This window comes from Mustela erminea, chromosome 18, assembly GCF_009829155.1.
Source record: "Mustela erminea isolate mMusErm1 chromosome 18, mMusErm1.Pri, whole genome shotgun sequence".
NCBI classification, from domain to species: Eukaryota; Metazoa; Chordata; class Mammalia; order Carnivora; family Mustelidae; genus Mustela; species Mustela erminea.
Window position 1 is genome coordinate 58,502,449 of NC_045631.1, and position 22,067 is coordinate 58,524,515.

The following is a 22,067-nucleotide window of genomic DNA, read 5'->3' on the forward strand; positions in this document are numbered from 1 at the left end:
ACCCAATTGAAGTAAGACATTTTAGTAAGTTCGTGTGTACAGTCACCACCGCTACTTAGAACCAGAGATTTTCCATCTTCCCGAGGGGAACCCCTGAGCAGTGCCCCCTGACCTGCCACTAGCTGCTGGTGCCCTGGCTCTGGGCCCTGTCTGCCTGGGTCTGCCTGTTCCGCACAGTCCGTGTCTCGGGGATCCTGCCAACGTGCCTTCCCCTCTGGCTTCTGCCGAGGTTTGTGCACACCGTAGCGGGGGTAGGTCAAGCTCGGGGGTGCGGAGAAGGCGCGTCTGGCTTTTCCGCTCATCCTCTGATGGAGACCGGGGCTCCGTCCACCTTGTGGCGGGGGTGAGCAGAGCCGCTAGGAGCGAACCTACACAGGTCAGTTTTGGGGGGCACACGCACTCTCGGGGGGGGTTTCTGGGTCATGTTCTAGGTCTCCTCGTCCTCGTCCCCCATGCCCACCAGCTCTCGGGGCCTCCAGTGGGCTGGGTCTCGGGTCCCAGATGGACGGCAGGGGACCCGGGGCCGCTGCACACACAGGGCCCCGCGCGGCTTCCCTCGGACGCCGCAGAACAAAGACTTTCGCCTGCGTCAGACTGCTGCGTGCACGTGCTCTCTTGCTCTCTTGCTCTCTCTCTCTTTTTTTTTTTTTGTGGAAAGAAAAATCTCTTTGGAAAATTAGGGAAAGCCTCACGCCCTCCTCTCAGCAGGGAGAAACCTCACGGAGGGGTTGCCATTCAGGGACTCGCAGATAAAAGAAACCCTCCTCGAGCTGGACCCCGATGGGCAGTTTGGGTGCGGATGGAAAGCAGCCTTCTAGAAGCTCTCGGGAAACTAGTGTTTCTCACTGTACTTGCAAGATGCTGTAAACAAAATGACCGTCGGGCTGTTTCATCGATTCAGGGGAACGAAAATCTGAAACATCCCAGCAGGTCCGTATGAACAGGAGGAATATTTATTCCTTTGTGTCTCTGTTTCCTTAAGAAACGGCCCTTGGCATCCACGGAGGGTAACCTCCGACGCGGGCTGCTCCGCGGGCAGCACGTGAATGTGGTAGAACGATGTTTCCTCGTAAAGTTCTCCTTAACAGACCTCCCCCTCGGGGGCTCCCCTTAAAACAATGCCTCCTATCGACAAGACAGAGTCCCAAGCACATCCCGCAGCGGGGACGGGAAGGGCAGCCAACACTGCCCTGGGGACCGGCCCTTGGGCGCTGCCGCTGCCGCGGGCTGCAGAACCCCTTGGAGCGGGAAGGCCAGACGCACCTGGAAGGTGACCTGGGCCAGGAAGATGAGCTTGTCCCGCTCGAAGAGCCCGCGGGCCGTGTACATGTAGACGGAGTAGGTGATCTCGTCCGTCAGATTGACCACTCGCTGCCTGACCTCCTCGGCGGGGGCTGTCCTCTGGATGGCCTTCTCGAACACCACGTTGAAAGCCTGGGGAGGGGAGCACGGAGGCTTGCGCAGCTGGACCCCGAGGCCGCCCCACGCTGCCCGCCGGGGCTCTGTGGACGCCAGGGCTCTTTGGCCCCGGAGCCTGGCCGCGGCCGCACCTTGAGCGAGAACTGATAGATGGGGTTGATCTTGTTGAGGTCGTTCAGGATGAAGTAGAGCAGGGACGCCCTCGCCGCCGCCGGCCGGTAGTTCTCTCTGGCCTCGTTGATTTTAACCTCTGTGGTTTTTGCCTCTTTCACCTTAAAACAAATGGGGCTTGAGTGGGACGAGTGGGCGGACAGCGCCCGTGTGCAGTGGCCTCCCCCTGCGAGGGACTCGTGCTGGGCGGGGCCTGAGCCCCTGCTCCCGGCCCTGGCTCCCGGGGCCGGGGGACACAAGGTGGCCGCGTGGCTGATCCTCCCAGCGGCCCGACCGGCCGTGCGGTGGCGGCCCCTCCGTGTGCTCTGGGGGAGCACGGGGCCGGCCCGGGAGGTGGCCTCTCACCTTCTCCTCGATCTCATTGGCCGTGTGCTTGGTGGTCTCCAGGTTCTCCACCAAGGCCGTGTCCCCCAGGAAGTTCCCCGACGCGGCCGACAGCCGGGCCAGCAGGGAGTCCTCCAGCTCCTTCAGAACAATCTTGAATTCGTTCTGGGACTTGGTGAGGTTCGCCTGCGGGAGGGACAGTGCGCCGGGAGCGCAGCTCAGCCGAGGCAGCCGCGGGACGGGAGGAGCACCGCGAGGCCGACACGTGGGAGCGGGCCACCAGCAGCCACGTGGCCAGGGCGCAGGGACGGTCCGAGTCCGTGTGCGCCGACGGCCGCAGGGTCCCGCAGCGGAGACCATGCCCAGGGGACGGCTGTTCGGGGCACGGCCATCCAGGCTCCACAGAGACGCCTCTTCTGTCTGAGAAGCGGCTGCTGGGTTTGGAGTTAGGTCTGGGAGGTCGCGGGGGAAGAGGGGCTCCGCCCGTCCCGCGGTGGGATGGGCTGGGGCACGTTCAGGGAGCCGCATCGGGGCGGCCGCTGCCCTGTCAGGGGAACCTCGCGGTGACCCCAGTGGCCCGCCCTGTGCCTAGTGATGTCAGGCCCCGCCCGTACCTTCAGCAGTTCTAGATCCGGGCGCTCTTTGGCCACCACCGCGGCCAAGAGCTGGTCCTCGAGCCCGTCCCTGGTGACCAGAAAGTTGATCAGGGTGCACTGGGCTTGCATCTCCGGCTTGTAGTGGGGGTTGAAGTACTTGGTGTGCAGGATGAGACGGAACTTGGGGTGGTACTCCACCTCCTTGTCGCCGATCTTGATGAACCTGGCCGTTGGGGGAGGGAAGGGTCAGGGGCGCCGGCAGCAGCAGCACCAGCCTCCTGGTGCCCCCAGCCTCGCGCCACCACGAACCCTCCTCTGGTCACCGGGCAGGGACCGTGTCTCTTCTTGCTCTAGTCTTCCTCTAGCCTACCGCCAGGACCCTCTAGCGGCTGCACCTGCTCTCTGTCTGGCGGGTTCGTCCAGATCTTCCTGGGGGTGCTCTCAGCGCCCGCGGCCCATCGCACTCCCCGGGAGCCGGTGCGGAAACACGCCGCCCGGACCCCACTCCAGAGTCACGAACGTCAGAGAGATGCTGCTACATTCTGGAAGCTCCCCGGGGGAGTCGGAGAGTAGCCAGGGCCGGAAGCTGGGTCTGCCGGTCCACTGGGGGGGACCCTTCTCTCTGCTCCTGCTCTTTCTGGTCAAGCCCACTTCTGGGGGCCTCTGTGATGTCACCCCTTGGGGATCCCCACTCAGCCTCTTCTCAGAGGCTGGGACATCAGCACATTTATCGGCTACCTCCGCTCTGGGCTTCAGCACACAGCCCTGTTTATACCGGTGGCTCAGACCTGCTCTGATGTTTCCCTTTTTTAAAAAGTTGATTGAATTTTTCTTTATATTAGAAAAGGAATGCAGGCTGAACGCATCTAGCAGTGGACGGAGAAGCGGAACGAGGCACACCCACCCGGCGGGCTCCGCTGTAAGAGCAGCGCGGTCCCGCCGCGGGCCGCACAGGTGAGCCCGGAGCCCGCGGCGCCCGGGGTAGGCGGCCAGACAGGAGAGGGCACAGACCACGTGACTCCCTTCTAGGATGCGTCCAGAGCAGGGAGGTCTGCGGAGGTGGGAGCACGTGGGTGGGCGCCAGGGTCCCGCAGCTCGGGGAAGGCGCAGGGAGCGGGTGCGTGGGGAGCACGGGGCTCCCACGTGGGGCGGGACCTGCACAGCCCTGCGAGGGCCCCGAGGGCCACTGTGAAACGGCTAGTTTTTATGGAAGGAAGACTTCACCTGAATAAAAAACATAGTCCTGCGGTGCAGGTCGTAAGATGCGTGAAGAAGAACAGCTTGACCAGTGGGGCGCCTGGGTGGCGCAGGCCATGATCCCGGGGTCTTGTGATCGGGTCCCGCTTTGGGCTCCCCGTTCGGTGGGGAGCCTGCTTCTCCCTCTCCTCCCTGCTGGTGCGCGCTGTCTCTGTCTCTGTCTCTGTCTCTGTCTCTCTTTCTGTGTCAGTATCTCTTTCTCTCTCTCAAACAAATAAACAAGATCTCAGGAAGGACAAACATGACCATCAAGGACGGCCGCCACAGGCTATTGCGAGGAGATGCTGGCGTCGCCGTTCCTGACCGGGATGCGGTCCCACAGCTTCCTGTCTCTCTGGGGACCAGTGTTTTGTCAGAGACCCTGCTGCCTACCAGGACGGCGGGGCAGTTCCCCGAACCTCCTCCCTGCGCAGAGGCCACAGCCGCCACGGAGCGTGGTCACGTGGTCCACGCAGGCTGAACTGTGAAGGTGGAACCGGAAACTCACTTTCCCTTTTTAATGGTGTTCCTGCCGAGCAGCGGGTCCAACACAGGGTCCACGGTTTCCCCAATGTTCTCGATGAGCAAGATGTCCCCTTCAGAAATGGCCTGCTCGATGATGTCCAGGTAGCTGTGGGCAGACGTGGGGCTGGGTGAGGACATGGGCCCAGAGACGGCCCCGCCGGGCGCCCCAGGAGGCAGCCCTTGGAGTGAGAAGACCCTGGAAGGCAGGTGGCCGAGGGGCCAGCTGCTCTCCCCTGGGGGCCCGCGGGAGCGAAGCCCCAGCTGTTTTCACACCTGTCTGGTCCCAGGTCCCCCATCCGCCAGAAAGGCACATGGTGTGACCTTAGTGACCACCTGTGATGGGGAAATGTGTCCACTGGAGACGAGAAATGAGAAAACAGCCTGCCTGAAGCCTTGTGGCCGGCAGGTGGCCGGGTGGGCCTCGAGCCTGGGTGAGCGTCCCCTTCCCGGAGCGGCAGCAGCTGGTGGGGGAGGGGCAGAGAGGAGCCCCGAGGCTCCTTCTTGCCTGCCGGCTCTGTTCCCCAAGACCAGATAGCAGAGAACCTGCGCACGGGCCAGGATCTGTGGGTAACGACCCCCCGCCATCCAACCCCTCCGGTGTGTGCGCAGGCCCGAGAGCCCCCAGCCCGTCCACGCCGGCCGCCGGCCCGCACCTCTTCTGGCCCAGGCGGACGGCCCTCAGCTCGCTGCCGTACATGTTCCTGATCCACTTGACGCCCTGCAGCTGCGCGTCCACGACGAGGGGCCAGCGCTCCGTGTTGCACAGAATCGTGGCATTCTCAGTGGACATGCGGTCGCTGGGGAGGCCCTGGTTGTTCCAAGTGGCCACGTCTGCGTCATCCGTCAGCAGGCTCAGGGGGTCCAGACCTTCCGTGATGGGGATGGGGACCTGCCCGGCGGAAGCGCTCGGTCTCAGGCCGGGTGGCTGATGTGGCCTCGCTTACGGCTCCGTGGGAAACGGCTCTCCAGGCGCCACGGCGGGACCGTGGTGAGTTAGACCACGGATGAGCCACGCGGCCTGGAAGACCGGCTCTCCCACCGCCCTGATGGAACGTCTTGGGACCCGCCGGGAAGGGCATCCGCCTCAGCCAAGCTGGGTCACAGTTTAAACCCGCAGTGACCAGAGCGTCCGTGTGGGGGACCCCCTCCCGCCCAGGGACCTCCCCAGAATTCCCGACTGATGAATGTAACCGAACCGCTTACCTTTAGCTGATGTATATAAGGGACCCAGAACTTCTCCATCAGCTCGTTTCGATATTTCTTGGTGAAGTAGCCCACGTAGGAGACGAAGGCAGAAATCAGCAGCACGTCCCCGCACAGGGTGACCCCCTGGCGTTTGAAGTTCCTCACCGATTCAGCCCAGCGCACGTTCTCCGACGCTAAGCCGCCTACCAGCCTAAATGAGAGCACGTGGTCGGGGGGTTCACAGGAACACGGGGGGGTCACAGGAACGCGGGGGCCCACAGGCAACGACCTCCACCCCTCAGTGTGTGGCGTCTGCCATTGCATGTCCTGCCCTCGGTCCGTGCCTCAACAGTGGAAATGCTCTGGGGGAGATTTTGGGAATCACTGCCTTAGGGAAGCAGAGCAAGCGCTTTCTGGGGGCACCTGGGACCTGAGCTCCCCTGCCCCGGTCCCCTGCACTGGTGTCACCTCTGTGCTGATCTTATCTGAACGTTTTCCCCGAGCACTAAGCTGCCGCCAGGATGGCACTGAGCTCAGGCTTCGGCTAGTGGGAGGTCTCGGTGGAGGTGGAGTCTGGCCCCAGTGGGCACGGGATAGCGTGGCATCCAGAGGGGCCCTGACCCCATGTGGAGTGGGGGCTGCAGCGTGGGCTTCGTGTGGCTTGGGCCACCAGCCTGAAAACTGGCCCCCGGCCCCAGACGTGACATCACGTCTGCGACAATCGTAGAAAACACAGGTTGCCTGATTAGGCCCATGGAGGTCTGTCCTTGGCGTCACCCGAGGAGCCCTTGCTTCCCAAAGACCAAAGACTGCTCTGCTTTTCTTGGCTACGGTCAAGTCCCTCAAACCCAGGATGACGTCCGCACCCTGCTGGAGGCCGTTCTCCTGCGGCCTGGCGACCTCCCAGGGTCCGCGTGTGCACGGACGACACCCTGTCGGCAGTTGACGGCCCACCACCTCCCCCAGCGGATCTGTGCCACTTTCAAACACACAAAAAGAAGCTGTGAAGCCTGCTGTGCTGTCCACACGTGGCTGGTCCACACCCGAGGCCTGGGAGGTGTGGCCCGACACGGGCACGGGGATTTGCAGGACTCAGAGTGGACACGCGCATGAGCCCTCCCAGCGATGGTTCTAGTGATCACACGTTGAAAGGGTCGCGCGTGGGGTTTAGCAAGATACATCATCCGGACCGGTTTCATCTTTGGGCAGTGCTATGGGGGCAATGGGAAGATGCAGACCGATGGGGGCGGCTCGAGCTGCATTCCCGCGGGCCAGCGCGGCTCCGGAGTCCGCGGGCGTCCGCAGACACGGAGGGCCGCGAGAGCAGAGGTCCCGAGAGGCTGCACCAACACCACGGCATGGTGGACGCGGGCCCGAGGGGAATCTGCCCGAGCGGGCCCCTGTGGACGCCGCCTCCCAGGCAGGTCGGGGCAGGTCTGGGTTGGGGGGTTCTGTGCAGCCAGGGGTCTGGGATGCGCAGGGGCCCACCACGAGGGGCTTCCTGCTCCCAGAGGCGGAGACACTGGCCGATAGCGGGTTTGTTCTCAGGACTTTGTGCAGGCGGGGGCGCTGCTGTCCCCCTGCCCCGGGGCCTTTCCTCCTCCTCCAGAGGCTGTTCTGCAGGCCCGACCTTTCCAAGGGACCCAGGAGACAGGAAGGTGCCGCAGGACGGAGTGAGCTACCTGTTGGCCAGCGAGATCACCCTGTTGGTGGCGTCGGCCTCCTGCTGGCACTTGATCTTCTCCGCTGTGGCCTTCTCAAAGGCCGATGTGAGGTTGCTCAGGTTGGCATTGAGTTCCTGGGAAAACACGGAGAGGCCCAGGCATGGGGCGGCGTGGGGCGTTCCAGCTCCCGTGGGAGCAAGCGCAGCGGGGCCCACGGCTGCCTAGTAGCCCGCGGCGCCGGCCGTCCTCGTGCGGGCAGGTGGACACTCACCGCGATCTTGTTCTTGATGCGCGAGAGCTTCTCCTGCGCCTCGGCCAGCTCCGCGTTGGCCTCCTCCAGGGCCTGCCGCTTGGGGGCCACGTCGCAGTACACCTCGTAGAAGCGGACGATGTTGATGCACCAGGAGCACAGCCCCGCGGCCGCCGTGGACTTGGAGCGGATGAACTCGGGGTCGAAGGTCGGGTTGCCTTGGTAGGGCCTGAGGAGGGAACGGCGGGCGCTGGTCCGCGGTTCTGACTGCTGGTCACCGGGAGTTCCCAGGGCAGCACCGCGAATCGGGTTATTTTTTGTGGGGGGGGCGCTATCTTCAAGATGGAGAAAAGGACGAAGCACAGATTCTGGTCCCAGAAGCAGAATTTGAGGTATGGAGGGAAGAGGCCCGAGGAGGGAAATTCCTTGTCCTCTCGGTTGCGGAGGTTTCTCTAGCCGGCCCGGTTTCCATTCTCCAGAAATTCCACCCGTAAGCAGGGAACCCGGGGTTCGGAGGGGCTCGGCAACTTGCCCCGAGTCCCGTGGACAGGAAGCGGTAGTTCTCCTGTGCAGGGCCGCGGGTCAGGTGCTGTCCCCAGAGCTTCCCAAACGGCAGTCCTGGAGCCCACCCCGCCGCGGCACGCCTCGCCGCCCCAGGTCACTCGGGCGTGGCAGACCCAGAGAGGCCGAGCGTGTCTCCCAGTGTGACCCAGCCGGAGAGGCTGGCCTGCACCCGGGACCCGCGCCCCAGAGATCCCCGCCCCCACCACGGTGCTGCCTCTGCTCCCCCGGGCGCCACGGCCCCAGTGTGCCGAGGAAATATGCCCGGAGATGCGCTTTCGATCCTCTGGAAACCAGTATTTTAAAAAATGACAGCAGCGTCGTGAAGCCCAGCAAACCGTGCTGTCTGCACAAAGAACTTGTAATGAGTGATTCTTGTAATGAGACAGGGACTTGCAGGGCTCTGAGGTCGGGTCGGGAGCGCGGCCGATCACCTCCTCCCTCTGCTTTGCGTCACACTTGCTTTAGGTGGATGTCAAAACGGGTTTGCCTCTTTCAACACGTGTCAGACCCATGGGGGTGGCTGTCCGGGAGCCAGCAGGGTCCACCGTGCAGGCAACATTGTTCTCATGCCCCAGGTCAGCCAGACGCCGGCCCGACAGTCACGGTGTACACGCGGTACCGTTTCAGCTGCGCAGAGACCCACCCAGCCAGGAGGCCCCTCGGCGGGAGGCCTCGGGACCTTTGTCTAGTCTTGTCCCATGTCCACCCCGCAGCAGCCCCACCCACCGGCTGCCCAAGTCCCTCCGGACGTGGTGCGCTCACGGTGACAGCAACGGAAAGAAGAAACCACGCCCGACAGAGCCTGGGCCAGCAGGCGCTCACGGCCCATGTGTGTGCACACGTGTGTGTCCACAGCACTGTGTGTGTGCAGGGGTGTGTGTGCGTCATGTGAGCCCCTGTGCACAACTGCCCTTCCCTTGGGGAGCGCCCGAGGGCCCGCACCTCCTGGCGTCCTAATGGCTGCGTGTGGGGTTGCTGGATGCTCCCATGTGCCCTACGGGGAAGGGGTTGCCCACCCCGATCCTTCGGGTGGGGGATGCGGGGGGTAAAGAGGTGCCCGGGGAACTGGGGCCACGCTTCACCTGGACACCCGGACTCTGGGGCCGCCAGAGCTCCCCAGGCTGCCGCCACCTGCCATTTCTGGGGTCCCATCTTGCTCCCCTGCCCGCCCTGGTGAGCACCGGCTGCCCTTGGGAACAGGCCACTGGCTGGTGCGGGCCAGGGACCGTGCAGAACCTGGATGCCCCGCTCTCCCTGCAGAGCCAGCAGCCAGCTGAAGCCGGCACCGCGGCCCGGCCCGGACTCACTTAAAAGCCTTCAGACAGGCCTCGGGGATGTGCTCTTTGTCGAACTTCTTCAGGGAGTCCAGGAAGGTGTCCACTTTGCCCATCATGATTTTCGCGGCTTTCCAGCTCTTGTCCTTGGGGATCTTGCCCCCGGGCGCCGTCAGGATCATGACGGCGGCCGTGACGTTGACCACGGCGTCCGGCGGGGAACCGAAGGACTTCAGCTCTGTCAGGTTGTTCTGGAAACAACAGGCGGCCGCTGAGAGCGGATGTAGCCCTGCATGCCGGGCCCCAGGCCCCCTGGCGACCGCGGGAAGCTGCAGCCACGTGCCCGGACTCCACGGTGTTCTCCCCCACCCCAACCCCCGCCGTGAGCCCATCCCATTTCTTTCTTTTCTGGTCCTCACCTTATTCAGAGTGTCGAGAGCTTCCTGTGCGGCCAGCAGGGCCGGCTCCGCCTTGGCCAGGTCTGTTTCACAAGCCTTTTGTTTCTCTGTGACATTCTGGAAGGAAGCCACGCGGGAAAGATCAGCGCGGGGTGGGCAAGTGTGTGCACGTGTGCGTGTGCGTGTACTGGAGCCCTTGGTGGCAGCGATGGAGCATCGGTGGGAGAGAGGAGGGTGGCCTCCCCCCACCCCCCCGAAGCCCGGGCACGGAGGTGACCCCCATGACGGAGCAGGGCTGGGCTCCGTGCTCCCCTTCCTGCCTGCCCCCCCCCCCCCTCCGCCGCCTTCCTGCTCCCTGCCCCACCCCCGCACTCAGGCTGGAGGAAGCTTTGCGGGGACCGCAGCCTTGGGATTCTGGAACGGGAACTGGTGCTTGCGGGCCCCAGCTTCTGGGATTGGAGGGAAGACCCGGGGCCGCGTGCTATCGGCTCTGAGGCCTTCACTGTGCAATCTGTCCGAAAATGGACCATTTCGGAGGTAGAGCCCCCTCTCCCTGGTAGGAAGTGAGGGCATGTTGGTGTGTGCCCTCCTTGGGTCCCGAAGGACCCTCTGAGCCTCTGAGCCCCATGCACAGAGCCGTTGGTTCTCTCAGGAAGAAGAGCTTCAGTGATGGCGACCTTGCCGGGCTCGGAGGAGGGAGGACAGAAGGCACAGGGTCTCAGCAAAGCACCGTGTGAAGGGTCCCTCCGGCCCCCGACTCTAAGGACAGTTTGGGGCACGACTGCAGGAACGGGCTCAGAAGGTGTGGGACTCGGCCAGCTTCTTCCCTGGAGTCTCCCCAGCCCCCGAGGGGAGGCACTTCTGGACGCAGGGGTTGGAGAGAGACGGGCACCAGATGTGAACAGCTGCGTGCGGCCGCAGAGGCCGCAGAGGTCACAGTCTGGGCGTGGACGTGGGTCCCGGCTCAGATCCCGCCTCTGCCTGCCGCTGGCCGGCTGCCGACCGCCCCGGGCCCGGAGGCGGTGCCGGGCGCCCAGTGGGGGAGGCCGGGCCGGCAGAGTCGCACCGCGGCGCTGGCGGCCGGGCTTGTCGGCGCACCTTGTTGATGACCTCCACCTTGGCCTCCTCCTCGTCGGCGATGGCTTTCTCCTTGCTCACTTTCTCGGTTTCCACGCCCACCACGTGGATCAGCTTGTCCGCGTTCTCGTTCTTCTGCTTGAGCTCGGCCTCCTGGATCGCCAGCGTGGCTTTTAAATCATCCACCTGGGGGAGGGACACCCAGCGACGGCGGGCGTGGGCCCCGGCAGCCGCGCACAGGCCGGTGGGGCGGCACCGAAAGCTTGGGCCGGGGGCCGTGCCGGCCATGGCCGTGCCAGGAGGGAGGGAGTGCGGGTAAGGAGGGACAGCGTGAGCTATGCTGCCCCATTCTTGCGGGTTTCTCCCGCAAGGACGCCCCTCAGTCGCCAGAACAGGACTGTGTCTGGAAGGTTCATCTGGGGGCAGGCAGCGGCCTGCTTGGCTGGGCTTCTCGCTGTTCCTTTCCGCGAGAGCTGTCTGGACGGGGGTGCTCCTGCTGGGCCCCTGCAAGCTCCGTCTTCCTGGGACACCCCCTACCGTCTTCCCCACTGCACGCCCCTAGGGGTGGCCTTGACCCTTGCCACGCTGCCTGCGGCAGGGGCACGCTGGCCTGGCTGTGGTTCGTGGGCTCAGTCTCTCTGGGGGCAGAGCCGGGGCAGGCCCAGCTATGCGGGGTCACGCCTGGGCAGGGGCATGGGGTGGGGGGGCTGTTTTGCAGGCTCCCTTGGGGACACCAACAGTGGGCAGGGATGGTGATGGGGCCGGGGCTGCACGAGCGGGAGCTCCTAAAGCCAGGAAGAAAACTGGGTGGCAAAAGCCTTTCCACCAGGGCACCACAGCGTGCAAGGCATCTGGGAGTGAGCGCGTGGTCACGGACACTCTTGACCCAATACGCAGATCCCCCTGGACTTGGGCCCCCACGTAAAAGCGCCCAACACGATGACGTCAGCATTGCCAAAGCGCGGTGGACCCGTTTTCTATAGTGAGGCCCACGTGTTCTCTGTGGTTTGGGAATGGCACTTTCTTCAAGGCGGGAGTCCGGTTTCTCTCCCTTGGGGGGAGGTTCTGGGACCTGCCGGCGGGGCCCCTGCCGTCCCTACCTGGGACGCGGTGCTCTGCAGCTTCATCAGGCCGTTCTCCAGCCTCTCGATCCTGGCCCCCAGCTCCGTTCTCTTCTTGGCCAGCAGGTTCTGGTACAGTTTGATCTGCTCCAGGAAGGTTTTGGGTGTGGTGTAGTTGTAGCGCCTCTCCGTGGCCAGGTACGCCTTGGACATCTCGTTGACCGTCGTGTGCACGTAGGCCATGAAGAGGCTGATGGAGGCCTTGACTTCTGGCTGCAAAGGAGAGACGGGCCCGTTTGTTCCCTGTTCCCTGGTGGGAGCGACCCCACTCCTGCTGGTGGGGGGGTGTGGGGGAGGAGGCTGCTGGGCACCGCGATTCAGCAAGGCGGGTTTCCCTCCCTCGCCGGGACCTCGCTAAACCAAGACAGCAGTGCCCGCAGAGGCAGCCCGGGGCGCTGGTGACCGTGTTCCAGCCCGTGCCTGGCTAAGCGCCAGGGACAGGACAAGGCGTTATTCCTGTGATGGTCTCTCCCTGACTCACCCTCTTGCGACCCTGGGGAAGTGCAGGGCCAGACAGCACATTCGAGCCACCCAGCCCTCCAGCAAGCGTTTACGCGCGTTTCCTGAGCTGCGTCCTGGGGTTCCGCAGCTCCCTTCCCAGCTCGGGGTCATCTGGGCTGCCCCACCTGCCTGCGGGCTGTGTCGCAGGAACCGTCCAAGTGACACCAACCGTCACTGGAGTTGAGTTGGGGATGTGTTCATCCAGCGCCTGCCTCTTCTTGGGCATCGACCCTGTGGCCCTGCCTGGTGCCAGCGGTGAGGCCATGCCCCGATCTTCGAAGGCCGCTGTCTTGGGAGCTGGACACCCACGTCCGTGCCCACGCCCCGCCCCCGGTGAAACGTGGGAAAGGCAGTGTTCCCAGGAACGGCCCGTCCCGAACGTGGGCACTGCAGCCATGACAAGCACGGGGTTTTACCCTCCTCTACAACTAGGGGGAAACATTCATTTCGGGTTTATTTTATCCTACTTCATAACCAATACGTGTTCACAGTCAGTAAAACGCGATAACCAAGTCTGAGGTATCGCGGGACTGCTCGTCCGTCCCATGGGCTGGCTCAGAGTTTACCGACCATCTCAAGGCCGGCGATGAGCTCCAGCAGGGAACGCGGGCACCACCTTCCGACGGAGGAAACCCCTGGTACCCATCATACTTGTCCCGGCCTGTAACGGGGGCGGGACGCAGGCGATGGGGGTGCCCGAGCGGAGCCGGGTTGGAGCCCGCGGCAGGAGGACGTTGGTGCTCCCAGCAGCCCTGATCAGGGGCTGTGTTTGAAGCCTGCCGTGCTCCGTCTGTTGGGACACGGTGTCGGCCCTCCTGACGCGGCCGGGATGGGGCTGGGCAGTGGCCGTAGGGGCGGGGCACCCGCCTGGTTGAGATGGGTGTCCCCGGCCCTGAAACCCACACCAAGCAGCTTGTCTTTGTTCACAGTTTTGTTCACTGGGTGTTATTCAGCATTAGCTGTGATTTTTCAGTATTGCATTCAGACATCACTGGTCTTGGTTCCCGAGGTCACAGCTGCCCCTCCCCCTCTTAAATTTTGCACCAGGCCGGCTCACCTTCCCCTGGGCCCCCGAGGCAGAGGGGGTGGGGTCCTGCAGACCCTCCCGTCCCCTCCCCTCCCCTCCCCTGGGGAACCCCAGCACTGAGCACGGAGGCCCGCAGAGTGACTCACCTGAATGCCCTCGGTTTCGTTGAGGAAGCGCGCGCTCACGGACACCAGGGCGTCTTCCGGCCACTCGTGGAACCAGTCGATGGCCGTGCAGTTGACGACGGCAGGGAATTTCCTTGCCCGCACGCGCAGGACGGAGCCCACGGGGGAGAAACACAGGATCACCTGGAGGCGGGGCGCAGAGGAGCCGCTCGTGGGGACGGTGGTGCTGGGGGCCAGGATCCCTGAGGCAGGGAGCTCCCTCCGGAGCGCGTCCTGCTCTGGGTTTCCGTCGCAGCCGGCGAATGTTCCACTGACTCCACGGCCCTCGCGAGGCACGGGGGAGTGCAGGGGGCGCCAAGCCTTCTGACATGGGCCCCGCAGCGGGCGGAGAGAGAGGCAGCAAGGGGGGGGGTAGGACAGAGTGGGCAGACGAGGCCCAAGGACAGGGAGGGGTACCGTCCCCTCAGCAGGGCCGGTTCCCCGGGACACAGAGCCTCCTCCAGGCCCCCAAGATGGGGACTCATCCCCAGACAGCCTGGGACTCACTCCCTGGGGCCCCAGCTGTAGATGGTGCTGAGGGCACACGGGCTCAGGCAGCCCTTTGTGCCGGCCAGGTAATAGCCTCGGCCACACGGGCCCCTCCGTGTCCTGCAGCCCCTTCTTCCCCGGTGGCGAAGCTGGCTCGCTGGAGGCGCCCGTTCCGCGGACGAAGGGCCAGGCCCCGGAGGAGGAGCCGGGCACAGGGCGCACCCATCAGGGTCTCCTTCAGCCCCCGAACTGTAGCCACCAGTGGGACTGCGTAACCCAGATGGGGGAGCTGGAGAGGAAACCTGCTTTGTTTGCATCGAGCCGGGGTGATGGTAGCCAGCAGGTTCTAGAAGAGCTATGGGGGGTGGACCCTCCCAGGGGCAGCACCATCGGTCGGGGGCAGCTGCGCCTACCGGACCCTGACAAGAGGGGAGAAAAGGACCCAGAGTGCCCTTAGTCTGATGGGGGTACTGGTGGGGTGCCTGAAGGGGTAGGTGGACCCAGTTTCCCTGAGAAGGTGTGCCTGCTCATCTACTAAACCTCGTGTGTGCGGGGCGTGTGTGTACAAACACTTCTGACAGCCCACGGCCCGGAGGACGGATGCGAGCCCCACGCTGGGCCCGGGGACGGTCCCCGGACGCCGTGAGGATGGGGACTCTTACCTTAAGCTGCTTGCGCACTTTCTCGATGAAGAATTTCCAGCACGTCTCCCGCGTGTCGGTCATGCCGAGGGCCTTCACCTGCGGCCGCATGGAGGAGATGATGTTCTCCACCTCGTCCTCCGCAAACAGCCCCGGGATCTCCCCCGAGGCCAGCAGGTCATTGATCAGCACCAGGAACTGCTCCTCGGCCACCTGCGAGTCTGTCATCAGGAACACGGAGGGGACGTTCTTCACCGCCGACTTCACGTACTGCGCGCTCAGGTCGACCTGGACCCAAGCAGGACACGGTCACAGCGGTAAGTCGTGCGTCAGGTCCGTTTCACCACCAAGAAAGAAGGAAAGACCCACAAAACCTCGGAGATCCTAAAGGAGGTCTCTGCTCCGAGCAGTCCCTACGCGAGGCCTATCCCGTCCCTAGTAGGATTGAAAGCAGCAGCTCATGGACTGTTGCGCGGTCGTGCGGGAGGATATGGGGTACATGAAGGAGAGCAGCAGGAAGGGAAAAAGAGAAGCGCGCACATAGCGGCTCGGAGGATGGCTGTTCTCCAGGACGCATGCGCGCACACACGCCGCTCGCAGGTTTGCACGCAGAACCTATGCGGGGCTTGACGACGTGCTCTCTGGGAAGTCTGGTTTTCCATAAGCCCCGTGGGCCGTGTTTGTTTTCCCCTTGCCCAGCCCCGGAGTCCCACCTTCCTAGGCTGTGGGCCATCCGGTGTCTCTACCTCCCCCCTCCCAGCGCCTCCCAACCCCCCAACATGTCCTTCCTTCCCCCCCCCGACTCCTTAGACACCCCCGTATGCGGAGCCGCGTTCATGACCCGCATTCCTCCTGGCACTTGTGACCCAGCAGGCCCTCGGCCCCCAGCGCGGTTCTGTCCCATCCTCGTTTCCTGTCGGGCGGGGCTGGAGGGGATGCCACCCTGCCGGTCCCCACTCCCCACAGCACCTGCTTGAGAAGGAAGAGGTCAGGGGTCACCGGCATCTGGGCGAGTCTGGGGTTGGCAGTGATGGGGGCGGGGCACGAGCTCCTGTTTCTGGCCAGGAGGTCCCCAGAGCTGCTTATTAGAAGGGGGAAAGTGCAGGGTGCAGGGCCCCCAGCCCAGCCCGCCTCCCACTCCCTCCTGCGCAGGCAGAGCCCTCAGGCCACCCCTGGACTCCAGCCTCTTCCACCCCCTCACTATACTCTGCTGTCCCAGCCTTCGTGGGCTCACTGGGTTTTTCCACTTCTCCCGACTGGTCCTCAAACCGCCCTCCACTTGGTTCTGGGATCTCCCAGGTCCTGGTCCTCTCTGCTCAACCACGTGACGGCCCCTCGTATCCTGGGGACCAAGTCCCGGATGTTCCCCGTGGCTCGCAGGGTCCCTCGAGGGCGGTTCCTGACCCCTTCCTGCCACATCCCTAACCTCCAGTGGGCGCCCACAGCGCGTGCGGTGGACGGGATACCAAGGTCACGCCCCTGACAGCGCGGGGCAAGGCCCGCCGGCCCACTCTGCCACCCTCCTTCCTTCCGAGCCCACACCCGCTGCTCCGTCAAGGACAGGGAACCGTTGGCACGAAACGGCTCCGTGGGGTACTGAGGTCAGGCCTCGGCGTGGCTATTCTATGAGCAGAATAACACCACTCAGACTCAACAACGCTCACCACCGGCCCTAGAGGGACGAGCCAGGACCAGCATCTGCGCAGGGACAGAGCATAGGGCCGGACGCAGTCTTAACAGTAGCCCAACACCATCTGGTTAGTAGACAAGAAACTTCCCAGCCGAGAAAACCCCGTGAGACGACACAGCCCAGGTGTAAGGATCCTGGTTGGCCTTGAGTGCCCTCGGGATACCAGCGGGAATGATGCTGGTCGGCCAAGCGGGCCGATCCCGGCCAGGAGGCAGGGTCTGGGAGAGCCCCCACGTAGCGAGACCTTTCCCTTAAGGCAGGGACTTAAAAAAGGCATTGGCTAGTCCTGTGTTAGGAAGAGCAGAATCCTCTGGGCACAATGACACCCAGAGACAGATGCTGGTCTGGAGGCTGTGGTCCCCGGCCCAGCCCACCTGGGTTACCGGCAGGCCGTCATCCCTACTGTTCTTCCCGGGACCTCCGCTAGCAGACCACCTCCTCTGCAGAGGACCCGGGAAGCTGTGCTCTAGTGGGGCTCCGGATCACCCCGCCGAACCTGCCCGCCCATGATGGGGACGGTCCTGCTGACTCTGGCACCGTCCTGGCCCGCAGCAGTGGCCCGGGCCCTGATGCAGAGAGACGGGCCCGTGGAATGCGGTCGAATCAATCCCCGCTCCAATCTGAAACGCTACGGTGATTTGTTCTGGGCTAATCATGTTTGACGAGCACACAGTTCCCTGACAGAGCAAATTTTCGGGGAAAAAAAAAAATCAATAAAAAGCCTTGGCGGCATACCTTGGGGACGGGAGACCTGTTTACGCTAATGTTTACTTAATTAACTCAAAAAGCAGCCTTCCCGAATCCAAGTTTGTCGTTAGAGACCCAGTAACAGCCCTGAATTACTTAATCTGGCCAACGGGGCATGGCACGGGACCGCCCAGGGCCCGGGGGCGGGAACTGGGGCCTTTGCTTTCGTCCCGGCTGCCTCCGCAGACTCGCGCCCAGCAGGAACGGACACCACACGTCCCCTCACCTTTGCCACCTGGGCGTGGGCACCGGCCAACGTGTGTCCTGGCCCTTCTTTTGTATGAGGACCCCGCAGTGATGTGCACTTTCTGTGCGCGGGGGGGCACGAGTGGTGAGATTTCTGCGCCCCTCCCCGCCCCCCAGCCAAGGGCAGCTTGTCGAGAAAGCCGCGGCTCACCTTGAGGTCTGGGATCCCATAGCCCTTCTTGAGGGTGATCTGGAAGACCTCCAGCGCGCTGATGTAGGCGGCCAGGCGCGAGAGGCTCTGCTTGCCGCTGCCGCCCACGCCCACCAGCAGGGCGTTCCCGCGGGGCAGCTCCAGGATACGGCTGATCCGGCAGATGTGAGCCACTGCATCTTCGAACAGCACCTGCGGGGGCCGGAGAGAAGACTTGGCTGCCCTCCCGTGGCACAGACCCTCCTCCCTGCCCGGGCCGTGCTGGCGGAGAGTTACGCGGTCCCAGAGCGCCAGGAAGGTGCTCCTAATGAGACAGGACGGGAGACCTGGGTCCCGCCCGGCCCATTGTCAACGGGGTTATCTGCTCAGCACTACTCACCAAGTTCATGGCTGCGTTGACTTCGTTGTAACTGTCCAGGACCTCTACCAGGAGCTTGTTCAGATGAGCCACGTTGGTTACCGGCAGGTATTTGGGCTCCCCGATCCCGTGAGAAAAGTGGCAGAAGAGATTTGGTTTGGCAAAAAGGAGCTCGTCGCCAAGATCCTAGAGATAAGCGGGAGGCGCACCTGTTGCTGGCCACCACGGGCACGCAGGTCGTTAGTGGCAGCCCTGGTGCACTTTGGGCTCAGGATGCCGGGGCAAGTCTTCATGGGCCCAAGCCACTGGAGGTCGGGCTCTGCTACCCGCAGTCCCAGGCATCAGGAGTGCCCATCGCTTCAGGAGGAAGATAAGAATCTGCCAAGAGAGCCCGGGACACACCAGCAGAGCACACGGACCCAGCCAGCTCTTTCTCTACCCTAAATGGACAGATGGAGGCCATCACAGCCTCACCTACGGAGGAGTCGGTCCTTGCTCCCTCAGACCTACACTCACGTGACAGTCATTTCTTGGGACCCAGTGTGGACCTCCCCATCCTCCTGTGGGGGCCCTTCCAAGAGGACCGGCCTTACCGTTGACCCCAGGTACTCTGTCCTCTGGGAGCCTCTCTGGGCTCATCAGAGGGACTTGGTGGCTTGACTCACATCAAAGAACTTCTTGGTGGACGCGATGGTGACCCTGCGCAGTGTTTCCTGGTCTTTCTCGTCGACCATTTTGTCTCCGTACACTCTCTCAGCTTCATGCAGCCAGAGACGGACCAGGTCGAGTGGTGTTCTCAGGATCTCCAGGGTGGAGAACAAGATTCCCTGCCCCAGACACAGGTGGTCAGCGACTTTAGCTGCTCTACGAAGGCCAGCCAAGGGCTGTTCAAGAGGGTGGCCGCTTGCCCAGACAGAGATCTGTCAAGCCAAGGTAGCCACCGCGGGCCAAGCCCATGCACATCCTGGAGGCTGGAGGGTGTGTCGTGGGGAGGGGCGTGGGGGAGGGGGTTCTCATGAGACAGAACCAAGGGATTCCTTCTCTAAGAGGAGGGATAGATAGTAGACAAGGGGCAAGGGAGTGTGACCACGGCGGGAAGCCAGACTCAGTGGGTTCCCAGTTGGGGCTCCACAGCCAGCCTGCCCATGTCCAGTCCTGGATCAGCCTTTACTGAGCAAGTGCCCCGGACACAGTCAGTGCGTTCTTATGGAGGCTCTGCCATTTTCCAGGCCCTCTCTGGGACTCTGGGCTCACAGCAACAAGGGAGGCCCTGCCTTCATGGAGCCCAGATTCTAGTGGGAAATGCAAGCAGGCAAGGGTAGTTATGCACTGGGACGTGGGCTGTGGGTGACATACCAGGGCAGTGAGACAGCATAGGGATGAGGAGGGGCCTCTAGCGGGCCTACATTTGAGGTGAGCTGCCTTAACCTCCTGGAGTCTTGGACCCCCCCTTCTGTAACATGGGGGTGTAGGAGCATGTGACATGTATTTTAGAGGAGAATATGGGTGTATAAGTGGCCAAACCTGGTGCCTGGCTCAGACTAAACAGTCTGTAAGTAAAAGAAAACATCATTGCTGTCATCGCCATCACCATCACCACCATCACCATCACCACCACCACCATCACCACCACCATCATCACTGTTACTGTCACCATCAAAGCCACCACCATCCCTGTCACCAACACCACCATCACCATCACCACCACCACCATCATCACTGTTACTGTCACCATCAAAGCCACCACCATCCCTGTCACCAACACCACCATCACCACCACCACCACCACCACCACCACCATCACCATCACCACCATCACCACCACCACCATCACCATCAAGCCACCACCATCATCAGCACCACCATCAGCACCACCATCACCACAATCACCACCACCACCATCACCATCACCATCAAAGCCAGCAGCACCATCACAATCAACATCACCACCACCATCACCGCCACCGTCACCACCGCCACCATCACCACCGCCACCGTCACCATCAAAGCCAGCACCACCATCACCATCACCACCACCATCACCACCACCACCACCACCATCACCGCCACCGTCACCACCGCCACCGTCACCGTCACCACCGCCACCGTCACCATCAAAGCCAGCACCACCATCACCATCACCACCACCACCACGACCACCATCACCATCACCATCACCACCACCACCACCACCACCATCACCACCACCACCACCACCACCATCACCACCACCACCGCCACCGTCACCACCGCCACCGTCACCATCAAAGCCAGCACCACCATCACCATCACCACCACCATCACCACCACCACCACCACCATCACCACCATCACCACCACCACCATCACCATCAAAGCCAGCACCACCATCACCATCACCACCATCATCGCGGCCACCACTGTCACCGTCACCACCATCACTGTCGTTATCATCACGGCCATCACCGCCGTCACTACTACGGTGATGTCATCAGTCCACACATCACTTTGCTTTCCCTGCCCAGAGCAGCGGAGGCGGAGAGCCCCTGTGGATCAGGGATGTGGCCAAAACAGGGCTCTAAGCGCCGTACCTGGAAAATATTGGAGAGATCCCTGAGGTTGAAGACATAGTGAAACTTAATGGCCGTGGGCAGGAATGTTGTCGTGACTTTCTGGTGCAGGGCTGTTACAGGAAAGAGATACGTCGATTCTTAGGTGCTCTGAATGGCCTCAGGAAGTACAGAGCTTGGGATACGGTCTCTAGAGCAAATGTACTACGGAATAGTGACAACTCGAGGAATAGATCTGCGCTGACTTGGGGGGAGGTTTGCTGCTCTGCTGACGTGTAACTCCTATTGGAGTGCTGAATTTCCTGCCCCCTGCCTTCCCCTCAAGCAGTCGGATTTCACAAGGTCTCCTGCTGAAACACAGCCTCGTTTAAAAGTATTGATTTGAAAGTATGAATAAAATATCGGCCGGGGGAGTGTGTGAAGAAGCCACAGGGCCCGCAGAGCTGCCGGCTGTGTCCGCAGACAGGGGGCTGCGGCTGGCCAGCTTACCCAGGGCCGAGGCCACCAGCTGGCTGCTCATCCTCTGAACGGCCATGGGGACCGAGCGGAAGGCCAGGTGCTGGGCCAGGATCGTGCTGTAGATGGTGGTGAGGGCCTCCTGGCCCGGGAAGCTCACGGCAAACACGCAGAAGTGGCGCTGCCCGGAACAAGACAAGCCCCATCAGCCTGCCTGCGGGGTCTAGCTTGTGGCTGGGGCTGCCTTCTCAGGGGCCCCCGAGGGGTGTGTGGGCGTGGTCAGAACAGACAGGTGCCCTCCTTGTGCTAAAACCCCATCAAATATCAATCGTGTCCCAAACCGCCAGATCCACGCAGCACGCTCTCCGGCCACGTTCTGGCGGAGGCGAGGGCGTCTCGGGGCCCGGGCCTGGTGTTCTATTCTCGGTCCCCGTCTGCTTGATATTTTAGCGGGGAGGTCCTGCCGGGGTGGGGTCGCAGAGGCGATCCAGGATATCCTGTGAATTCTGAGTTTCAGAAGCACAACAAGTCATTGTTTTCAGGACCGGGGTGTCCCGGACACCGCACCGGATGGCTTATCCCGGCTGAGTGCTTGTTGTTGGTCTGAAATTCACAGTTGACAGGACGCCCGGTCTTGCACTTGCAAACTCGGGCAGCCCTGTGGGGTTCGGCGGAGGGTGGTCTGGCTCCTGTCTCGCTGCCCCAGGGAGCCCCCTGCCTCACGCCTGCCGCAAGGGGAGGGGGTTCTCCGGAGAGCGTCGGCCCGCAGCCCTGACAGTGCCCCTAATCAGTGCTTCTATTTTCTTATGCCAAAGTGTACCTCCAGCCCGGAGTGGCCGGCTAACCAGCGTGACCCCCGCCTACCTGGAGCCTGGGATCGATGGTGAAGGAGCCGGAGGTGGGGTTCATGCAGGCCACGTACTGGCAGTTGTGGATGTCCTTCAGCGTCAGCTTCTGCCTGTCGTACCTGCGCGGGGGAGGCGGGAGCCGCGTCGAGCCGCCGGCCTGGGGGAGCCCTCCCCGGGCGCCCCCGCCCGCCCCCGGTCATTTCTGGCACATCGCTTAGAGGTGCAATGGCCAATTTTGCTTCACGGTCTCAAGAAAAGTTTGAAATGGGAGGCGTCGTAGTGGCTCAGGGTGCAGGCATGAGGTCGGATCCCAGCTCCGCAGCTGTGTGGGGGGACCCCGGGCAAGGCGGCCACACCCCAGGCCCCTGGGTCATGGTGAGGAGCAACCGAGCTAAT

The 22,067-nt window shown here is 63.0% G+C and overlaps 1 protein-coding gene across 10 annotated transcripts in view; it reads right to left on the bottom strand.

Annotated features, from left to right (window-relative positions):
* Positions 1 to 22,067, bottom strand: part of DNAH17 (dynein axonemal heavy chain 17) — a 92,566-nt gene that overhangs the window by 15,305 nt on the left and 55,194 nt on the right. For all 10 annotated transcript variants that reach the window (XM_032321863.1, XM_032321862.1, XM_032321867.1 and 7 more), the window contains 21 exons: positions 21,688 to 21,790; positions 20,857 to 21,004; positions 20,389 to 20,480; positions 18,484 to 18,645; positions 17,840 to 18,004; positions 17,461 to 17,652; positions 14,648 to 14,914; positions 13,479 to 13,640; positions 11,784 to 12,017; positions 10,705 to 10,869; positions 9,628 to 9,723; positions 9,242 to 9,459; positions 7,392 to 7,599; positions 7,139 to 7,254; positions 5,475 to 5,667; positions 4,925 to 5,160; positions 4,255 to 4,377; positions 2,529 to 2,733; positions 1,936 to 2,100; positions 1,551 to 1,691; positions 1,264 to 1,434 (listed from right to left, as the gene is read on the bottom strand). In XM_032321863.1, coding sequence (XP_032177754.1) covers positions 1,264 to 1,434; positions 1,551 to 1,691; positions 1,936 to 2,100; positions 2,529 to 2,733; positions 4,255 to 4,377; positions 4,925 to 5,160; positions 5,475 to 5,667; positions 7,139 to 7,254; positions 7,392 to 7,599; positions 9,242 to 9,459; positions 9,628 to 9,723; positions 10,705 to 10,869; positions 11,784 to 12,017; positions 13,479 to 13,640; positions 14,648 to 14,914; positions 17,461 to 17,652; positions 17,840 to 18,004; positions 18,484 to 18,645; positions 20,389 to 20,480; positions 20,857 to 21,004; positions 21,688 to 21,790 — 3,562 coding nt within the window. The remainder of the gene's footprint in view (positions 1 to 1,263; positions 1,435 to 1,550; positions 1,692 to 1,935; positions 2,101 to 2,528; positions 2,734 to 4,254; positions 4,378 to 4,924; positions 5,161 to 5,474; positions 5,668 to 7,138; positions 7,255 to 7,391; positions 7,600 to 9,241; positions 9,460 to 9,627; positions 9,724 to 10,704; positions 10,870 to 11,783; positions 12,018 to 13,478; positions 13,641 to 14,647; positions 14,915 to 17,460; positions 17,653 to 17,839; positions 18,005 to 18,483; positions 18,646 to 20,388; positions 20,481 to 20,856; positions 21,005 to 21,687; positions 21,791 to 22,067) is intronic.